We start from the raw sequence: 23,812 nt of genomic DNA, 5'->3' as shown, positions 1-23,812 counted from the left end.
GACCTCGGCTATTCCTGACAATTCTACGTGCTGGATCATTCTGTAATCCTGACAGTCACATGAAGGGAAACACACCAAAAAAAGAAAACAATAATGGAAGAGCCCCCTGAAAATGTTAAAATGTGAGTGTGCAATGGTAAAAACTCTTGGAATGCTCAAATAAGAAAAGAAAAGATGGGGATAAAATATCACTCTACTGGATGATAGGCTCCGACTAAAAGCCACTAAAAGGAAAAATACAAAAATAACAACTAGATGAAATCTAGTGATATACCAGGAGTGAATAAAATGATAATATACAAATGATTTTGCTGATGAGAAATATAGAAACACATAAAAACAATATATACATAAAATGGGAATTGAAAGTCCAAACAGAGAGTATAAAATCCAAATAGATGTGAGTAACTAGGACTAAACGGATACAGTCAAAGTCCTGGATGAATAAGGGTGGATAGCTAAACAGTGATACAATGTATCCAAAAGATGTCTGTCTGCGTATGAAATGCCAGCTAGGGACACAGCTGGAATATCTCTATAAGCAGGCTAATATAATATAGTACTAATAGGAAGTCTTCATATAAAAACAAAAAACAAGTACAAACATCTCTATACTTATAGACTACTGATACAGGTCTAAAGTAACTGGATTTCCACATCGATCTGAAATATAAAATGAAGAGCCATAGTGCTCACTGTATGAAAATATTTATTAAATAAGTAAGATTAAGAAGACTCACATTTGTGAAAATAAAATCGGGCATATAATGAAATTGCAGGGAGAGTCTCGAAGTGGATCTGTTGATTCCTGACTCCGACTGGCTTGGAGACAAGTGCAGATGGTGAACTTGCTTGAGGTATTGTGTGCGTTCCACTGTCCTCACTTCCTGCGTTTCACTGTATCCCGGTAACAAGGTGTAGTTTGCAATAGATAGTGTAAAGCCTTACACGTTTCATGAACTCCGGTTCACTTCGTCAGAGGCTAGCCTAAAAATATGTTTACTTCTTCATCAATTAGTCACTGACTAATATTAATGCCATGTCTCTTACTGCAATCATGTGTAAGAGGGACCATTGATGTTATGAAGGACGGTCTTAAAATTTACTTACTTGCTTCTTGTGAACATATAAATAGAATTTGAAACTATAATGTCCAGAGGAGTGCTAAAGAATTTGAAAGGGAGTTATTGGTTTATCCACTAAACATCAATTGTAGTGAATTGAAAAATGAACTACATAAATCAGGTAACATTAAATGATTTTGTAAAATTTTACAATCTAGCTCTAGTCCCAGATGTCTATTTTAGCCTACATATTGCAACTGATTTTCACTGCACTACAATTCTATGTTTAGTGAAAGGGCTCCTTATAGGTTGAGATTTAGAGGCTTATGCATGTTGAGGATTGCTGTATTGACAAAACTAAAGCTAGGAAAGTGATGAGTAGAATATCTTTTGGATCTATGACGTTGCACTAGACATTGAAATTCACATTTAAGAATTTACAGCAGAAACTATTTTAAAAAAGTAAGGTTATAGATTTGTTTGATAAAATATAAGTTTACCTGTTTAGAAAGTAATAGTAATACCAACTACTTTGAGCATACGTAAAGAGAAAAAAATTAGGCAGGTTCACCCCGTAATCAACCGGGCTGATCCCCCTCAAAAAACACCCTAATAGGAGCGTCTAAGAATTAAACCAAAATAATGAATAAACTTTATTGAAAAACATAATAAATAAAATAATAAAAAGCTAGAAACTCATAGATAAATAGGTTCTTGATTACTGCAGGCATATGACTGTGATGGTTTGTATCCAAAAAATGTAGCAATACAACTCATAACAGAGTTGTTAGTAAAGGAGACACAATGTATACTAAGCCATGCAGATAATCACTAGAAACCAACAAAAACAGTATATTGTGCTGCAAAAATGTACCAGAAATCTAAAGGACAGGGAAGAGTTTATAGTGGAAAAGATAAAGGGAGAAAGAGTGACTTCCAACTACCCTTTGTATATAGCCCAATGCCCCTCCTGTCTCAGAAACTGGTCGACCAAAGTCTCATTAAAGCACAATAGAGACTGCAAAATAAGTTCGCTAAGGTACTAAAAACAATGATGGCAACATCGGTAAAAGCCCGACGCGCATTTTGGCCGTCTAACCGCCTTTCTCAAGGACCAAGCAAACCAAGTCAAGAGGTCCCCCCTCACCAATTAAATACCTCATATGCGCCGCCCATCCACCAGCTTGATGCCATCATTGATCCAAAGTGGCCAATGGAGTCTAACCATCTCGCGGGGAGGGGATGAGGTCAATGCACATGCGCCAGAATATCGGCGCATGCGCAAGAAACATAGCCTTCTCGCGATCCCCCTCTCTCTCTGATTGTCTGCCGGGGAAGTGATCAGTGCGCATGTCAAAACAAAATATCCGCGCATGTGCAAATACTTAGCGCAAGAAGTATATTATGACATCCAGTCCCTTCCAGTATCTTTTTTTAAACGAACATGGCTGGCTTCTTATCGAATAAAATTGAAAGTAGTGTCTGGTGTAAAGATGCAGAAAATGTGTTTTCAAACACGAAATTAGATTCTAATATGGTTAGTCCGGACATTAATAAATCATTTAACAAACTTCAAAGTCTATATAGAAAACAGATTCGAACGTGCTGGGAGATTTCATCCCTAGAGAACTATATAAGTAAGGAAATGATACCAAGAGGCCTAAGAGTAAGGAACATTCCTTCGTCTTACTCTGAGAATGTCGATTTGATGAAGGAATGGGAAGCGGCGGCTGGAACTTGCTCAAAAACGTTTATGCAAATCATCTGCAAATTTGAGCAAGAACAACTGAGAACAGTAAATGCAGGTTTAGACGAAGAGATTAATGGAATTAAACAGTTTCAAAATGATCCGAACTTCACTTTCCTTGAATCCAGGTTGAAACAGAACCTAGATAAATATCAGGAATCAGTGAAGTTTAGGAAACATGATAAATTCCTAAGGGAATCCCATGACTATCAGACTGGGAATGTCTATAAATCCTTCAACCGCAGAATGCGACACACTTCAGATAATGGGCTAACTTCGGATTATGATTCCTCAGACACTGACTCTGGAAGTCAAATCCAAACCAATCCAGTAGAATCACAACCACAGTCCACCTCTCCTACAGCTGGTTCTAATCCCAGAGGGATCCTCAAAAAGGGGGTTAATTTTTTAGCCCCAGGTTATCAGGATGAGTTTCCGAGTCAACGGACAAGATACCAGACTCGCAATCCAAGGGGAGGGGGAGGAGGAGGAGATACTGGGTAGTATTCAGATATTAGAACGTAAGTCACAGGTCATTAATCTGTCCTCTCGTATATTAACTACTGACCAAAATGTCGTTCTGGGGAAAGGGCTTTCCTTTGTACCTACACCACCATTTGACAAGTTTAGTTGGATTAAGGACCTTCATCTTTTCATTAGAAAGTTGGCTCTACATAAGTTCCACTCTGTTCAGAACAAAAGAAAGGCTAGAGACCTTGGACTTGCTCCTAAAGACTACCAATGCCTCACCACCCTATTGGCCCTCCTAGATGAAAGCGATTCGAATACCATACTGAACCGTACTGGTTTTAAAGTCGCAATACACCTAATTCTGCAAGTTTTAGGAATATCGAGTTGTTTTTAGAGGCAGCCAAAAGTGAAATAGAAAAAATCAATCTCAAATCTCTTCGTTTCCATTCAAGAGATAATCTCCTTAGACGGGAACATAGCGCCCTAAAAACTACAGGATGATGCCGATATTATCATCAAACCAGCTGATAAGGGGGGGAATATTGTAATAATGGATGTGGATAAATATCTGGGAATGGCTGAATAGGTCCTTAACCCCTTAAGGACACAACTTCTGGAATAAAAGGGAATCATGACGGAATATATCCGTCATGTGTCCTTAAGGGATTAAAGACGCTGAAACATACACAGTTCTCAAGCATGATCTTACAAATGATTTTCTATCTAAGTTCAAGGAGATACTTGATGATGGCCGCAGTGGGGGGTTGCTGTCGGGTGACGAGTATGAATTCATTCTCAATCGTCACCCAAAGATAGCAACCTTCTACTGCCTATCCAATGTACACAAGAACTTGGAGGTACCCCCAGGACGTCCAATCGTCTCAGGGGTTGATAACCTCACACAAAATGGCAGCCTGTATGTTGACAACATTTTAAGACCCTTTGTGGAAACTCTACCTTCATACATTAGAGATACAAAGCATGCCCTAAATAGATTGTCGAATCTTAAATTCTCTCCCACTGTTCAACTATGTAGTCTTGATGTTGAATCACTCTATTTCTCTATACCCCACGATAGAGGAATTGAACATGTGGGTTTTTTTCTTGATCAAAGATCACCTAGGGATGATTTACACACAGCTTTCCTTCTACGCCTTCTCAAGTTTATTTTGTCACACAATTATTTTTTGTTTAATAATCGAGTATACCACCAGGTGAGGGGTACTGCTATGGGGACGGCTTGTGCCCTCTCATATGCGAACCTTCACCTGGGATGGTGGGAACATCAGATCCGTGGTTCAGATGTTTTGAGTGAATACTTACCTAAGGTCCTATGGTGGGGTCGCTACATAGACGACAGTTTGATTGTCTGACAAGGCACCCCCCAGGAATTCTGTGATATGGTGGTATTACTTAACCGTAATGATGAAAATCTTCGGTTTACATCAGAATTCGGAGGACGTTCCATTAATTTTCTCGATGTGACCATCAATATCAATGAAGATGGTACATTTCAATCCACCTTGTTTAGGAAACCTACGGCGACTAATTCTCTTTTACATTGGACTAGTCACCATCCGCGACCATTAAAGGAGGGTATTCCGGTGGGTCAGTACCTCCGCCTTCGGAGGAACTGTAGTGACATTCAGGACTTCAAGATGAAAGCAAAACAACTTTGGCTACACTTCAAAGAGAAGGGGTATCTGAATCGCTGCTTAAAAAAGGCGTACAAAAGGGCACTCCAGACTGAGAGAAGTGAGCTACTGTGTGATCTCCCGAAAAACAAAGTGAATAGGGATGCTGGAAATATCCGCATGAATACGGAAGTCACTTGAGAGATTCTGGCCTATCTTGCTAAACGATGTACATCTTAAGGAGACTTTGAGCCCACATGTTAATATTACGGCTAGACGTGGACGCAATATTCACGACTTATTGGTACCTAGCCATTTCTCCACCAAACCACAGCCGCGTGCCACTTGGTTGGGAGTTCCTCCAAGTGGCACATATGGCTGTGGCAGATGTGTTGCCTGAAAGTATATCCTCAAAGATTCTAAGGCTGTCAGCAATAGTATAGGACAGGGCTCCTTTAACATTAAAAACTTTTTTAATTGTAATACAAAGGGCCTTGTATACTTGCTGTCATGTTCATGTGGACAGAAATATGTAGGGAAAACTTTTAGGGCCTTTAAAGATAGGATCATGGAACATGTAAGATCCCCTAGGAATCGTCTTGAGACACGTATCTCGAGACACCTAAAAGAATACCACCATGATGATCCCAATAACCTTAGGTTCTGTGGACTGGAACTGGTAAAGAGGAACCCTAGACGTGGAGACTTTGACAAAATCCTTAGACAGAGGGAATCTAGATGGATATACGATCTTAAAGGGACACTCCAGGCACCCAGACCACTTCTGCTCATTGGAGTGGTCTGGGTGCCAACTCCCACTACCCTTAACCCTGCATGTGTAATTATTGCAGTTTTTCATAAACTGCAATATTTACATTGCAGGGTTAACTCCACCTCTAGTGGCTGTCTATTAGACAGCCACTAGAGGTCACTTCCTGGGTTCTAGCACAGGTTTCCTGTGCTAGAGCGTCGCTGGACGTCCTCACGCTGTGTGAGGACCTCCAGCGTCGCTCAAAACCCCATAGGAAAGCATTGAAATGATTTTTCAATGCTTTCCTATGGGGAGACGTAATGCGCATGCGCGGCATGTCCGCGCATGCACATTAGGTCTCCTCGGCCGGTGAGCGAGATTAGTCTCGCCCACCGGCCGACGTAATCATTAGGAGGAGCGTCGCGGAGGTGGAGACAGCGGCGAGGGACATCGCCGCTGTCCCAGGTAAGTGACTGAAGGGGTTTTCACCCCTTCAGTAACCGGGGATTGGTGGGTGGGAGGGAGAGGGACCCTCCAGTGCCAGAAAAACGGATCGTTTTTCTGGCACTGGAGTTTCCCTTTAAGACACTTCAACCCCTGGGTTTAAATGAGGGCTTTTCTTTTGCCCCTTTTATATGATATATGATCATTCATATGAAGATTGTCTTCATTCGTTTCTTCTCTGCCTATGTCATTTTTGGATACATCTTTTCTTTCATTATATAGCCAGCCGTGTTTTAATATTTCACTCTTTACCACTCTTTTTTATCTTTATATTTATTTTCTACAGTGAATTTACTTGAATATTATATTATTACTTTGTATTAATTATTTTTTGCCCCTCCCCCTCCCTTCTCTACTCTCCTTTATTTATTCTTTCTCTGATGGTTATAGTATCACTATTATTATTTCTATATGTATCTGCTTGGGGATATCTAATTACCTAGTAGTTTGAATATGGATTCAGTCCATCACTATAGATACAATGTATATACAGGTTTTGTGACACATTGTCTACACGCTAGGACTGGATGTCATAATATACTTCTTGCGCTAAGTATTTGCACATGCGCTGATATTTCGTTTTGAAATGCGCACTGATCACTTCCCTGGCAAACAATCAGAGAGAGAGGGGGATTGCGAGAAGGCTATGTTTCTCGCGCATGCACTGATATTCTGGCGCATGTGCATTGACCTTATCCCCTCCCCGCGAGATGGTTAGACTCCATTGGCCACTTTGGACCAATGATGGCGTCAAGCTGGTGGATGGGCGGCGCATATGAGGTATTTAATTGGTGAGGGGGACCTCTTGACTTGGTTTGCTTGGCCCTTGAGAAAGGCGGTTAGACCGCCGAAACGCGCGTCGGGCTTTTACCGATGTTGCCATCATTGTTTTTAGTACCTTAGCGAACTTATTTTGCAGTCTCTATTGTGCTTTAATGAGACTTTGGTCGACCAGTTTCTGAGACAGGAGGGGCATTGGGCTATATACAAAGGGTAGTTGGAAGTCACTCTTTCTCCCTTTATCTTTTCCACTATAAACTCTTCCCTGTCCTTTAGATTTCTGGTACATTTTTGCAGCACAATATACTGTTTTTGTTGGTTTCTAGTGATTATCTGCATGGCCTAGTATACATTGTAACATGTGTCTCCTTTACTAACAACTCTGTTATGAGTTGTATTGCTACATTTTTTGGATACAAACCATCACAGTCATATGCCTGCAGTAATCAAGAACCTATTTATCTATGAGTTTCTAGCTTTTTATTATTTTATTTATTATGTTTTTCAATAAAGTTTATTCATTATTTTGGTTTAATTCTTAGACGCTCCTATTGGGGTGGTTTTTGAGGGGGATCAGCCCGGTTGATTACGGGGTGATCCTGCCTCATTTTTTCTCTTTACGTGTACTATATATAGGGTTATGCCCTTTTTGCCACCCCTATAACCCCCCCCCCCTTTTTCTGTACTCCCTACTAGGTTTCTCTCTTAGGGAGTACTTGTTTCTATAATACTTTGAGCATACAATGTTATTTCAAGCACCAGTAAATTTTATTATGCTACTGGAAAAGAGCTGGGCTCCAAAATTAGAAAGGCAGTGAAATTCTAATGCATCAGAAAATTACTATTCACAAACATGTTTTTCAGACTAAAAGATACTCTGTCTAGCATTCAATTATGTATTTATTTATTTTAAATCTGGAAATAAATTTATTCATTCACTAGTTACATCGAGAGCTAGTGTTGACAATTGCAGCATGCACAACCGATCATCAGATACACATTTAAAAAACTTACATGAACTAAAACAAACATGTTCATGCCTGTGCAAGTTGGTTCCCCTAAGATTCTTGTACGTGGTATCTCGGAAATCGTAATTTTGGCAGGTCCCCCGATTGGCTTGAATTTGGCAAAACTGCAGTCCAAACTGAATCTCCAAGTCTAGGTCATGCTAACATACATTATTCTATTATATATAGTGCCAATACATAAAATTCAATGGGCACCTGTTGACTTAAAAGAAGGAAATTTGTATATACTTAAATTCAGAGGTTGGTATATTGGTTATCATATTTGTTACATTTCTTCACTAATTGTGTTTTATTTTGTTTTTATTATAACTTTTAATAAAGTATGGAGTGATATATAGATATTATTATGGGCTTTAAAAATAATATATGTGTGATCCAGGTGGGGGTTTGTCATTATGTATCAAGAAGGACAGTTTCCCTTTGGAGACTCATAGAAATTGTATCTATGTGATACTATCATGGTTGCGTAAAAACCCAACACACAGTATGTAAACCCACAGAAAACGTAATAACGTATTACTGAACCTTAGAATGGTCGGGTTTAACATAGGCAGAAAAGAGTAGTCAGGGAATAGCCAAAAGTCAGGATACCAAAGATCAGAGGAGCTATACAGGAATAGCCAGTTCAAGATATCAGAAAGGAGAAAAGTCAAGATGGAAACGAGTCAGGAAACCAGAGAACTAAAGAGTCAAAAGCCAAGTCGAGTCAAATCTCAATAAACCAATAAATATCAAGTAGCATTATAGGGAACAAAAGGAAGCACAATGGGGCAAAGAACAAAGCAAAAGGCACCGTTTACATAAGGGAGTGTCTTTTGCTTTAAGACCACATCCTGAGAACGTTCTGGGCTGGTACAAAAGTCATACAGACATTATGATGTCAGCACGTATGCGTCGCATCATCAAAAGGTGTGTGTTTCCAGCGTCCGGCGTGGGACATGCTGATCTGGCTGCAATAGGAGTCTGCTTCGGGTACCTCACCACGTGGGTGCGCTGAAGAAAGGTAAGAGATTGTGACAGAAACCAACTTAACATGCCACCCTTGCAAGGGTGCTGGGGCTAATTTATTCAACATACGAGATCCAGCACACTCATTCATTCACTAAATAGCAATTTTAAAGCTAATTAAAAAAAAAAGAAAAAACCCAGGCAACAATAATGGGGTTTTAGCTACAGTATATGATCATACATTGCATAAGCCTGCCACAATGACACATAGTATTTCAGTACTATAGCACTGATTTATTTTGGACCATGGAATGCTTGGTTGAATCCAGTTATTAATTAGATAAACGTTTACTGAAAGGAACACTTCAATAACCATACCCATTGCAGCTTGCTGTAGTGGTTATGGTTCAGGAGTGAACTGGCAGCTTACAAAAGTAAGTAGTCAAATAATTTAAGAATGGTTTGGCAATAAACCATGGACCACCAGTCTCTGGTATCTCCTGCTGCAGAAAATGGATGGCTCTCCTTAGCTAAACAGAGTCTGACATAGGGTTGCACTCATTGGCTGAGAGGACTGAGCTGATGATGTCAGCCAATGAGAGCAGCCCAAGACTTCCCTATTTAGTTCAGTGGACCTAACTGAATTCTCTCTGCAGGAGAATTTGGAAGCATGTTTGAGGCCAAAGGCACCCAGAGAGACTAAGATATGTTGTCAATCTGCTCTTTAATGGTTTGACTGCTTACTCTGAGAAAGAACCGTGTCACTTCTGGCGCAATAGCGAGTACAAGGGTCTGCAGATGTTATCATGATTGAAGTGTTCTTTTAAGAAAATTATGTAAACTGAGTTTATTGTGACTTTGTTCATCCACTCACTCACACACAAGATAACATGGGTATAATCTTCATAGCCAGAACCATAGCATGGCAGGATTGTACAAACATTGTACAGGATCCTTTTTTTTTTCTTTTTTTATTATTAAACAGCACAAGTGTTCATCTGTTATTAATTAAAATTTCTCCAACATATTTATTTCAACCAGTGGAATATATTAAATGAGCATCATTAATAATAACAGCAAGCAGGCTAAATTTGTTTTTCAGTAATGAAACAGAATTCTATTTTACTGACCCACTTTACAGCTTTTTTTCTCCACTGTAATGGCTGGATGAGACACAATATTATTGCTGAGAAAAATTCATTGAGCTGTGGAGTGAAGAGAACTAATGACTAATAAAAGCAGAGGCTGTGACATTTGCAAAGGTATCAGTGGAAAACCTGAAATTCTTCGAGATGTGTAAGGAGGGTGCAACGACTCTGCTGAATACCTGTGTACATAGCATTTCAATATTCAATATTGTATTGATAAACACCGTTTCAGTGCCAGAAAGAAAAAAGAAAAAAAGTATTAATATGGAGATTACCAAATAGTGTATGGGTCAAATTGTATAGTTCCTGACCACACAGGAGATTGTTATAGCTTCTGAATGTAGTGATTAAAGTGGATCTGTCACTCTGAAAAAAAAAAAAAATTCTGTTAATGCAATGATTGTAGAGGCAGGAAAGTTAATACTTATGTAAAAAGTAGAAACTTTTCCTGCCTCCACTTTTTCACAGATGAAAACCCAGCAGTGATGCTCTCGGCCAGTGAGCTAGCACTGCGCCGTATGGTTTGACTCAGGAGAGCTAAAGTAAGCTCCTAAGCAAGAGCAAACTCACTAAGCTGTAATGGAGCAGGGAACAGCACCCATCAGACCCAAGGTCAGAAGTCAAACTATTCTAAAAAAGTCTGATAGCTTACAGTGGACTGTAGAGGTCTTGGTGCTTGGAGCGTTCCTTGAAAGAGAAACTTCACTAAGGAGAAACTAATGACTTTCATTTAGTCAACCATCCTAAATGCAATCTAGCCAAATGTTTGTATTTTTTTAACATCGACTTTGATGTTTTTTTGTTTTTTTCTAGCATTTGGATCAGTTTTAAGTGGATTGTTCCTAATAGCCTTATTCAAACTTCTAAAATACAGAAACGCGTTTTCTCTCCAGACTCTAGAATTGTACATATTCCAGCCAGCTGCTAAATGAACACTCTTAGCACCATAATCACTACAGGGTGCTGACAAGCTCCCCATTTTAAGTAGTCAAACAGTTTTTAGAACAGTTTGACTTCTTACCTAGGATGTGCTGGACTCATCTCCCACCTCCACCGCTTCCATGAGTAGCTGTAGTTTTTATGATGCTTGGAGTGTTTCTTTATTATGCATTGATATATAATGAACCTCAAATGTTTTACATTCAAAACAAGAATCAATATTAGCACAAGAACATGTTATATTGGAAGAACACCATCAGGGCTATTCACTAAGGTCAGAAATGCAGGGAATTCAAAGTTAGTTTAAAGTGAGTTTTAAGTGTAAGGTCATTGAAACTGAAAAATAGATTTTTTGTTTGCACAGCATCTGCTGAATAAAAGTTAAGTTTTACTTTACCTTACTTTGAGGTCCATGGAGTGCTATCTTCTATATGTAGTTTGGATAATCTTGCAGACCAGCACCGGGCTACAATTTATTTTCAACACTCTGGAGTGCAGGTTTCTGGAGATATATAGAGATATATAGATATATAGATAAATTGTAAATTATCCGAAGAGCTTGCACACACTCCTAGTGTAAAAAGTGATGCCAGGTGCTAGAACCACACATAATACAAAAATAGGCAGCACTCCAGGGACTTAGTCAAAAAGGTATAAAATAATACTTTAAAAAGTATCGACGTTTCAGTTCCCACAATGGAACTTTCATCAGGACAATGATTTTTTTTATTTGTATTTGTCCTGATGAAAGTTCTATTGTGGGAACTGAAACATCAACACTTTTAAGATGTACCAATAAAAATTAAGTATTATTTTACACCCTTTTGACTAAGTCCCTGGAGTGCTGCCTATTTTTGTGTATGTATATATATATATATATATATATATATATATATATATGCCATTAGCCATTATTCTCTAAGTATATTGACAGTCCATCAGGAGGATTTTCTTTCTACATACTGTTTTTCCACCTGCTGCTAATATATTCAAGTTGCTAATATAAACATATCCTATCACTTACCATTAGCTTCTGAAATAAGGAAACCCATGCTGAGGAACTGTGTTCTCTCTCTGTATGAAGATATAAATCACACTATATAATAGCATCAGAGAGATAACTATTTCTGAAAACTGTGGTAGATCAGTATATGGATCTACTTGAGACTTTATAATGTCCTTGTTAATATCAATTATAATAAACATGATTGATTATGTTTTATTTCATAATATTATAAATTATTGATGGTAAAGTATGTAAAAATGTATTTTCGATCAAAACAGTTATAACCAGTGCTCTTACAACTGCGTGTGTGCCTTGACTGATATCACATTACCAATGTTAATAGTTTAACCCCTTAGAGACCAGACCGTTTTTCAATTTTCTTACCGTTTAGGACCAGGGCTCTTTTCACATTTCTTCTGTGTTTGTGTTTAGCTGTAATTTTCCTCTTACTCATTTATTGTCACCACATATATTATATACAGTTTTTCTTACCATTAAATGATCTTTCTAAAGATACCATTATTTTTGGCATATCATATAATTTACTATAAGAAAATGATAAAATATGATCAAAAATGTAAAAAAAAAAAAACACTTTTTCTAACTTTGACCCCCAAAATCGGTTACGCATATACAACCGCCAAGAAAACACCCATGCTAAATAGTTTCTAAATTTTGTCCTGAGTTTAGAAATACCCAATGTTAACATGTTCTTAGCTTTTTTGGAAGGTTATAGGGCAATAAATACAAGTAGTGCTCTGCTATTTACAAATCGTTTTTTTTTTTTTTTTAAATTAACGCAAGTTACAGTGTAACACTGATATTTGTCAGGAATCCCTGAATAACCCTTCACATGCATATCATTTTTAAAAGAAGACAATCTAAGGTATTAAACTTGGTATTTTTGACTCTTTTCATCTAACCATTTAAAAGTCCCTTTATAAGAGTGCCGATTTCTAGAAACAATTGACACCCTTACTCATAAACAATGAAACACCCCCTTTATGCCAATCAAACAGCCAGGGAGGTTTCTTCCTGCTCCACGGAGGTAACGGAAGTGGTGCGCATGCTCTATTTGTGCACGCCTGCCTCCCACTCAGACCTCAGATCAAAGCAGTATTCTTTCTGAACAATATGCAGTGTTATCACGAACGCAGGAGTAGACACACACATGCATGAGTAGACACATGCGCAAGAGAAGACAATTGCACGTGTGTGCAATCAGGATAATTTCGGACACTTTCCTATGAAGACTGGAAGTCTCTTCTTACAAAAAAGAGGAGGGTTTGCACGTCATATGAAAATTGATTAATAAAGGGAAAAAGGAGGAGCAGTAAACAAAAGCTATGTTTATGTATTATATATTTAATAAATGTTTGTTTGTGCACTAGTATTATATATGATGTTTATTTTTGGTGGTTAATGAACAAATGAGAAGATAGGATGAAATTGTAGGAGTATTTACCACACACTGTTAACTTGTAAACAGTGTGTAATAGTGTATATCTCCATTCATAATCTAAATAAATAATAGCCAAAAAGAAAATGTCCATTGGGAGCTGAGGATCAACCCTACTCTAAATAATTAAAAATACATATCGCAAAAAGTAAAAATGCATTCATATAAACCACTATGCAACTTGCAACTTGCACCCACAACGTGGAACTTTTTATGTATTAAAATGTCAAATTCATGATCGGGTCTGAATAATTACATTTCTCTTGAATCTCTCAACAGAAGATAAAGTATGGACAGTTTTGTATCATGATCTGCCACTTTCAACACCAATAATAGGCGCCAGCCAGGAGAAGCGAATATCACTGCCGCTAAACTATAACGCAACCGTGGACCAGATTTCTGCTATCACTAGAAGTGCTGAATATTGTGAACAGTACATATCCTATTCCTGCAAGATGTCAAGGCTTCTGAACACTCCAGGTAGAAATGACATGAGTAACAACCCAATATTTACTTTGCTTTTTGCTGTTATGTATGAGTATCAAAAAATGCATTAACAATAATGATTGGAATGAGAGGGTAGCGGGAGGAAGAAAGTAGGGAAATTAAGTTAGGAAGAGAAGAAGAAAAGGATGGCAGGTAGGAAAGAAAGGAAGGAAGAAAGAAATGAAGGAAAGAATTGCAGAAAGGGGAGGAAAAAGGATAAAAGAAAAGAAAAGATGGCATTGTCGTGATATGTATATTGAAACTCAAAGTATGAAGCCAACAGAACAAACAGAGATAGACGTATTACTGGACCTTATACATCTTACCGGACATAGGCCTTCATGTATAAAACAGAGTCAGAAAACTATCCATGGTCAGGATTTTATTTATATTGACGGATAAATTAAGGTACTAACCGGGTCAGATTTACAGAAAGGTTTAAATCATAGGAACAAGCTGGGTCAGGGATATAGATTCTCAAAAATCCCATGAACTAGCCAGAAAATACACAGTAAAGACTAAGAAATGCACCAAGTTAGGAACTATGATAGAAACAACGGCAGGGCATAGACCCAGAGGCAAAAAATACTTAGTGTTAACTAGGCTCTGATTGATCCACATCACCCTTGACACCCCAAAAAGTGTGGAAATTAGGTAGTCCAGGTGATGTACACAGAGCAGAACTAGACATTACATTGTGCCCATAGATGGCATTTAAGGACTTGCCTCTAGAGGGTGGGTGCAGCCATAATGCCAAATGTGAGCAGGACGCACATTAGAACAACAAAGCTGACACATGTGACCTGCTTAAAGTTCCAGACTAGCAGTAAATTGAGAAAATATTGTTATTGGCAGCAAGGGAAGGGAGGAAGGAAGAAAGGATGCCAGTAAGAAAGAGAAGTGAATACGTTTTTTGATCACATAAGCTTGTTTCTTTTTGCAGCCTACTGGTGTTTTCCTGGGCAATCTGCATTCTACAGCTCTGAAAGACTGAATCAGAGCAGTCTGCTCCAGGAACTTAGAACTGGGCTACCATTGCAATTTAGTTCTGTACATAGGTTTGGTTTATAAAAACATAGATGTGCCTCATGGCGCATGAAAAAATATATTTCTGATTCTGAAAAGGTTTTCACTTGAAATCTGATTGTATGTGCCAAATGTTTTTGTTTTTCATAGTTAACAACCAGAAATATATAGCAAACTCATAAACATGTTGTAGCTGTTGATATTTTTCTTAAATGCTTTGCTTTTGAAGAGTTTAATAGGTTTATTTAAATTTCAAGGAAGACTGTAATGAATTAAGTGCTGGTAACATCTAACCACATTCTTTTGGAGTGTAGACCTGACTTATGTAAAATTTCCAATAGTATTAGGAATTGTTCATTAGATATGTACCATTTTACACTTATTAACGGCATAAATGACTTTTTATTGATTGTCTTATCCAAGTTTTGATGGCCAGTGCTTGCCTTTTCAAAGGATAGGTGATTTTTATGGGCAATGGGAAACTGCATGGATTTTAATGACATAGAGCAGAAGTTCTCAATTTAATATTGTTGGATATGTTTTCCAGCTGAGTTAATATTTTTGGATAAACATTTAAAATGGTTACAATGGTAAATTTTTTATATATTGATATATTGTTTTAAAAAAATTTTTTTAAATGTTCATACAAACATTGTTATTATGTACATACATTTCTTAAAAAAATATCTAAAATTGTATAGAGATATATACATTCACAATAAGGCATAGACTTGTCATCAACATAGTGGTTGACTGCCAGGTAGAACACCTCAAATATAAAAATCCAGAATAAATCCAGAATAAATCTAGAATGTTAGTTAGTTGCCATGATAGGGTTTTATGTAGGCCGGAGTCATATTACAATGCTCCAGGACATTCATTCATACTCTATTTACAGTAGTTTGGGAGAGAAAAGGCCTGAATAGGGCTCTATACTGGCATTAATTGGTCCACTAGGCAGATCAATTAACCCTATTGGCACCTATATGGCTTACCATCAAGTTCAACTGTGAAGCCCATTCTTTTAAGCTGTTGATCCAAAAGAAGGGAAAAAAAAAACAACCCACAATTGTAGCCATTTCCAATTATGCCACAAGTAAGGAAAAAAGTCCTTACTTCATAATGGCAATCAGATTTCAACTTGGATCAACAACCTGTTTACATTCATATAAATTATATCCGTGAATATTTTGTTTATACAAAAAAGCATCCAAGCCTTTTTTTTTTTTTTTTATTATTTATAGAATCTGATATCAAAACATTTGTAGGGTTACCATTGATTTGCAAAGAGGCAAAATTAGATTTGGATTACATGAATCAAAACCTATTTATATACATTAAAGCACCTTACTAGCTTTTGCAATGGCAAACCTGCATTGCATACTGTTGCCAAATGTGTGATCTATAATTGTTCCTTTTCCTTTAATGTTATCTTTAACTATACACAATTTAATATATAAGTGGTTTGTGGGTCCCTTATTCCAAAATCTATTTGCGTTCATCTGTATTGAATCTCATCTGCCACTTTGCCTGCCCAGTCCTCCAACTTATCTAAATCTCTCTGTAGAGATGTAATTTCATGTTCAGACTGAATTTTCCTACCTAGTTTTGTGCCATCTGCAAACACCAATAAATGACTTTCAATGTCCATTCCAAGATAATTTAGAAATAGATTAAAGATAAGAGAACTCAGGACATAACTCTGAGGTGCTTCACTTACCACTTTTGTCCAATTTGAACATGTTCAATGTACAACTATTCTTTGCACTCTATTTTTAAACCAGAGTTCTATCCAAAACTCCAACTGGTTACCTTTTGCGTGAAATTGTATCAAATGCCTTAGCAAAATCCAAGTAAATTCCATCTACTGGATCACTCTTCTGTATCACAAAAAGTAGGTGCAGCACCTAGAATGTTCTTATGGAGGTATATGTAACAATAAAAGAAGAAACAGAAGGAACTAATAGTGCAGTAAGTTAAAACCTCTTTGTAGAGTAAGGGTAAGATAAAGGTATGCACTCACACATTTATGGAGCTTCAATTCAGTTCCAACTTTTATGCATGGGCGGAATAATCCCCGTCTGAGGACATAGTTTAGTGCTGGTTCTTCATATAGGTCTTGTTGTAAGAGGTATCCTCATAGAAATATAAAAAAAGAATGATAAATATATAGAGCAGCATATTGAGCTAGATAGCAAGGGTAGGTATACATATATAAAGTATTGGCTCCAGAAATAGAGTGTAAATTGGTATAAATTGGTCAAGAATATAGGTGTTGTGGATCTCTCTCTGTGCATGTATATATGAAAAAGAAGTAAACCACAATAGTACATGGTAGGAATGGAGTATAAAGCACAATGAAAGAAATAAAAACATGCTCACATATTTGAGAGCGAATGTGGTTTGCTCAACCAGCATGCTTAAGTGGTATTAGCTCCACCAAGGATATATACCCCAGGAATCAAGCAGCAGAAAATCAGGTCCAATCAGGCCTGGACTGGCCATAGGGCACACCCGGCAAATGCCCGGTGGGCTGCGATGGCCATGGGCTGAGGCCGGCAGGGTAGGTTACGAGATCTCCCCCCGGCTGGTCCATGCACGGCCCGTGCTATCCGAGCGCCGGCCCTGCTGTATCAAAGATCTCCCTCACTGACCCACAGGCAGTGAAATGCGGCCTCCAGCTGGGGAGGGAGGAAGACAGGAGAGAACCCAGAGGAGCTCTATCTTGCAGCTCCGCCGGGTTCCTTTCACAAGAGGTTGCCATGGCAACCCTCCAGTCTCGTGAGAGTGAACTCTAGCCCTGCAGGCTAGAGTTCACTCACCACTAGGACCACCAGGGATTGCAGCACGGTCCCCCCTCCCAGGCTAAATGTAAGAAGGGAGGAGGGATATAATGCTTGTTTTTTTGTTTGTTGTTTTAATTAAAAATAAATAATACATATATATTGACATTTGCCTCCCTCAACACACAATCCCTCCAAACATATTCACACACACTGCACACACACACACACACACAGCACACACACACACACACACATCACCCACTGCACCCACGCACACACTGCACCTCTCATGCACACACAGCACCCTCACTGCATTCCTTTCACACACATACACACAGCACCCCCACACTCACACAGCACCCTTCACACACACACTAAACCCTTCACACACTAACTTGAATGTTTGAAATTAAGTCAACATTATTAGTTCTGACAAAATCCAAACAAGCATCTTTTTTACTTGGCACTTCTACTAGTTGATACATGAAATCATAATTTATCAGGTTCAAAAACGTGTTTACCTTAACTGTACTACTAGTCTCTACTAGTCTCTCTGGCCCAATCAATGTTTGGATAAGTAAATACTCCCATGATTAACAAATTACCCAGTATTAATTTGAGATAGCAGTTTCTCTTCCAATCAGTATTAATGTTTGGGGGCTTGTAACATACTCATATTCCTACAATTAATGGATATGCCATGTTTCCTCCTATGCAAAATAATACCAATAAGTCTTCCATATCCTTACCTGTATCATTACATACAAATAAAACCCATTCAGGCCTCATCTCACACTCATACTCATTCATAGGAACAGCGATTGTGATTCTCTGCATGAACATCCTGCAATAACTCCCACAATGCTAAGGCCTCATCTCACATTCATACTCACTCACAGGAACAGTGATTGTGATGCTCTACATTAACATCCTGCAGTAACTCCCACAACGACAAGGCCTCATCTCACACTCATACTCACTCATAGGAACAGTGACTGTGATGCTCTGCATTAACACCCTGCAGTAACTCAACGCCAAGGTACTGACTGAAGCTCGGAAGATACTTCACCTCATTTATTCTTACATTGCTACTATATTATTATGTGTTACTGTAGAATTGTTTCCAATTATACCTGTAGTTTGCCACTGTAATTTTCTGTGCATGCAGTTGTTATCATTGTCATTTAATGTTTCTGACCAATATTTCATGTACACAGTTGTTAAAGGGACACTATAGTCACAAGAACAACTACAGCTTTATGATGCTAAAAATCGGTCTAGATGAAAATTCTTGTTCTTGGGTAGAACATTGGCTTAAGGATAGAGTACAAAGAGTTGTCATTAATGGTCAATTTTCAAGCTGGACAGAGGTGGCAGGTGGTGTCCCTCAGGGTTCTGTTCTGGGTCCTCCTGTTATTTAACATGTTTATAAATGATCTTGAAAAAAGCATTGAAAGTCATGTTTCAGTGTTTGCAGATGACACAAAACTCTGTAAACTAATACAATGTGAGTAAGATATTACTTTGCTGCAGAGGGATTTAGATAGACTGGGGGACTGGGCACTCAAATGGCAGATGACATTTAATGTTGAAAAATGCAAAGTTATGCACTTTGGCGTAAAGAATGCACAAACAAACGTCTACCCTTAAGGGAAGTGAATTGGGGATAACAACACACGAAAAGGACTTGGGAAATGTTGAATACAACAAACTATGCAACAATGTGCAATGTCAATCAGCAGCGGCTACGGCCAGTAAGGTATTGTCATGCATGAAAAAGGGCATTCATTCTCGGGATGAGAATATCATTTTACCTCTTTATAAATCACTGGTAAGTCCACATCTTGAATATGCTGTACAATTTTGGGCACCTGTTCTAAAGAAGGATATTATGGCACTAGCAATAGTGCAGAGGCGGGCTGCAAAATTAATAAAAAGGAATGGAACATATCCGCTATGAAGAAAGGTTAACAATTTTAAACCTCTTTAGTTTAGAAAAACGTTGCCTGAGAGGGGATATGATAACATTATACAAATACATTCAGGGCCAATACAAACCATTGTGTGGAAATCTATTCACAAACCAGACTTTACATAGGACACGAGGTCATGCGTTTAGACTGTAAGAAAGAAGATTTTGTCTAAGGCAAAGAAAAGGTTTTTTACTGTAAGAACAATAAGGATGTGGAATTATCTGCCTGAAGAAGTGGTTTTATCAGAGTCCATACAGATGTTCAAACAGCAACTAGATGCATACTTTCAAAAACAGAATATTCAAGGATTTAATTTTTCAATTTAGCGTAATAACTTCTTGATCCAAAGATAAATCTGACTGCAATCCATCTGGCAAGAAGGATGTTATTCCCCCTAGTTTGTTGCAAACTTGGAAGTGCTTCAAACTGGGTTTTGTATGCCTTCTTTTGGATCAACAGCAAAAAACAAATGTGAGGAAGGCTGAACTTGATGGATGCAAGTCCCTTTTCAGCTATGTAACTATGTAAATATGTAACTATGGTGAGTATAATAGTTCCCTTCAAGCTTTTATCATACAAACACTGCCTTTTCAGAGAAAATGCAGTGTTTACATTGCCTCTAGGGACACCTCCAAATGACCACTCCTTAGATGGCCACTGGAGGTGCTTCCTGGGTCAGTGCTGCCAAAACGTCCCCACACTATGCATGAAGACGCTGAATTGTCCTCATAGAGATGCACCGATTCAATGGGAAAGCATTGGATTGGCTAGAAATCAGCCATTTTGATTATGTCACAAAGGGGGCAGAGCCAGCGCCGATGGACCCGCGCGGCATTGGAAATAAGGTGAGTTTTAAACTTTTATAGGAGGGCTAAGGGGCGGGGCAAGAAACCTAAATGATGGGTTAAACACTATAGGGTCAGGAATACATGTTTGTGTTCCTGACCCTCTAGTGTTCCTTTAATAATTGGGTGATAGGATTTGGTTGCTAAACTTTTCAACACATTGCTACTCTATTAACTATTTACTATCCATAAATTGCTGACTAATATCTACATCAGGATGTGCTTATTGCTTTAAACAGAACCTGTCATCTGAAAAGGTATTATATTTATTAAATCATAGAACATGAAAAGGTCTCTCTATTTTAAAACTAAAAATGTTTCCAAGAAAAACAATATCTCACATATCTAACAACACCAATTGGTATATCTATAAAAAAAAATCCACAGTTCTGTAGATCAGTGGTCCCTAACCCAGTCCTCATGGACCACCAACAGTCCAATTTTTGTCAACATCTCCATTGGAATAAAAAAGGGAAATACATATGACTGGGTTGGGGATCACTGCTGTAGATGACCTATCCTGTTACCAACAGCAGAAATGCAGGTGGCCTGTCTTCTGATCTGATCCTCAGTAGAAGGGGAGAACAAATTGATGAGTACCGATAACACTCATGATAAGAGTACTTCACAATTAGGCTCTAGAAAGTAGTGCAGGGTGGAATTTCTGTCAGGAAGGGGTTAATATCCATGGACATAAATTGACATTGGATGGAGAAAATGGATGGAAAAATATTGGGAACTATTTCTTTTTCTACAGATAGAGTTACAGATGCAATAAATGGACTAAAAGTAAAGTAAATATATTGCAAGGGTTAAACATGGAGATAAACAGATATATTGCTGTTTGCAGAGAATATGAAAAATAAATCCTGTTTTTAGGTGGGAAATAAGTAGACTATATAACACAATTTCCTTTTATCTGCCATCAAAATCCGAGCTTGTGTCTCCTTTTGTAGTTTTGCCTTCATTCAATTTTGATTAAAAAGGGCATCTTGTGAGCAATACTTTCATGGTTATTAGGGCATTCAACCAGCCACATCTTTGTCTGTTATAGCTCAAAGGAGCATGAAACAATCCTTAGGTACGCAAAGAAACAGAGTTGTGCTACTTAAGTGAAACCTGAATCAGCATTGATCCACGGAGAAACCGAATAGTCATTACTTGGAGATAGGAACTTGAATTGGCAAATGGCTACTTCGTTTTTATTTTCCTTTTCGTTTGGATCAATAATTCTATAAATATAGGATTAATGTCTTTCCAAAGTCCAAATCAAGGGCGGCTACAATCTAACAATGTATTTGTCTGTTTTTCAAAAAATTCAATATAACATCAAAAGGTGATGTTACAATTTTTAATAAATACCCCAGGTTAATGTGTAATTATAGAAGAACTAACTCAGAATAAGTGAAAACATATTCAATTAAGTAATGTGACTATTTTCATGCAACCATTTTACCACCAATCTATGCCAAATAAAAAAAAAAAACATAAAAAAAAAAATAATTGGTGATTTTTTTGATACACATAGCAATTTAAGAATACATGTACGGAGAACTGTAAGGGTTACTGCCAAAGAACACCCCAATATGTGTTCAGTAACATCTCCTGAGTACAGTGATACTACCCATGTATAGGTGTCGTGTTCTCTGGGAGCTAAAATACCTTATTTGGAGGGTGCACATTCCAGTTTTCCAACTTGGAATTTTCACAGCTGGTCATCATGCACCCTTGTCCTATTTGGGACATTTTTTTATGTAATTTAACTCTATCAAACCATATATTTTACTTTTATTAAAGTAGACGCCCTACGGTATTTCAAATGGTGGTATTGTTATTTTTCACACACATTGTACTTTAGGCATGGATTACCAGCTCCTGTTATATGTTACTGCGAATTAACACCCCAATATGTGTCCAGCAACATATCCTGAATACAGTGATACCACCTATGCATAAGTTTGTTGGGTTGGGGGGTTCAATGCCAAACTTCTGACATGTGTTTTTCACATTTGACATATCTTCTTTGCCTATTTTCTTTTAAGTGCCTTTTTACATATCCCAATGTATTTTCTTGCCATAAACATTCAAATATTGACACCCAAATATTGTATTTGGAGTGTTTTGATGCCTTTGATGCAACCATTATAGCTACAAAAATTGGAGAAAATGTGAGGTGGTAATTTTTCAATTTTCATTTTTACACACATATTTGTGTGTGATTTAGGGGAGCCTGTTGTTGGTTATTACAAGAAAACACTCCAGGTTGTTTTCTACAAGACCTCCAGAGTACACTCAGGCCCCATGCATAGGTTGAACTTGATCATAAAAATAGTCTGGTGCAGTAAAAGTAAACCCCCCTCCAAAAAAAAACAAAAACTCAGAAACAGTAAACGTAACCAAAAAAGAAACTGACCGGCAAATGTAAAAAAAAATTATTAAAAACGGACCAGTGTCTGATATAGCTTGAAGCAGTCCCCAATGCAGAGTCCAGACTGCCCAGAGCAATCAGGACAGTAAAATACTGTGTCCTTTCTCTGCCCCCTCTTGAAACAGACTCTGCATCTTTTATTTTATTGATTTGATTAATTTAAAAAAAAAATATTTAAAAATTATTTATTGATTTTATTCAAGTCTTCACTGAGTGCCTCGACCCCTTTGAGGCACTCAGCACACAGACGGCCGAACAGTCGGAAGAGGTATTGCAGGATGCCTCGACATTGAGGCATCGCTGCAATACCTTTAGAGCAGCTGGAAGCGATCACAATCACAATTAGATTTGTACATCGTTTTGTCGGACGTACCTAGTATGTCAGCAGTCCTTCAGGGGTTAAAGATAATGTAGATTATTTATCAAAATTGGATGCCTTGCTAATTTAATGATTGCATAGCTGCATAAAGCTGCAAGTGATGAATAAATAGAACTTTCCATACTAGCACGGGATTAGGGACTATGTTAAGGTCCTTAAAGGGTTATACATTTTGGTTAACATGTGTAACTAAACACATTGTCTATTGGCTGAGTTCCATCTGTGTTCATCTCATGGGCAATGAAAGGGATGCTATTTAAGATTAGTTTCTCAGTAATCTAATCTTTTCCATTTAGGACTCGCCTAACAGGTTCACCTTGATGTTGGCAGGTGAATTTAGCAGCTTTAACTGTCATCAGTGGTAACTATAAACCTCTGTTATTTGAATTGACATAGAGATTTGAGATTGC

General features: G+C 37.9%; 1 protein-coding gene across 2 annotated transcripts in view; it reads left to right on the top strand.

The window, feature by feature from the left end:
- Positions 1-23,812, top strand: part of CNTNAP2 (contactin associated protein 2) — a 1,581,556-nt gene that overhangs the window by 1,076,194 nt on the left and 481,550 nt on the right. For both annotated transcript variants that reach the window (XM_063452116.1, XM_063452115.1), the window contains exon 13: positions 13,759-13,959. In XM_063452116.1, coding sequence (XP_063308186.1) covers positions 13,759-13,959 — 201 coding nt within the window. The remainder of the gene's footprint in view (positions 1-13,758; positions 13,960-23,812) is intronic.

This window comes from Pelobates fuscus, chromosome 4 (assembly GCF_036172605.1).
Source record: "Pelobates fuscus isolate aPelFus1 chromosome 4, aPelFus1.pri, whole genome shotgun sequence".
NCBI classification, from domain to species: Eukaryota; Metazoa; Chordata; class Amphibia; order Anura; family Pelobatidae; genus Pelobates; species Pelobates fuscus.
This window is presented reverse-complemented; position numbering and strand designations above follow the sequence as displayed.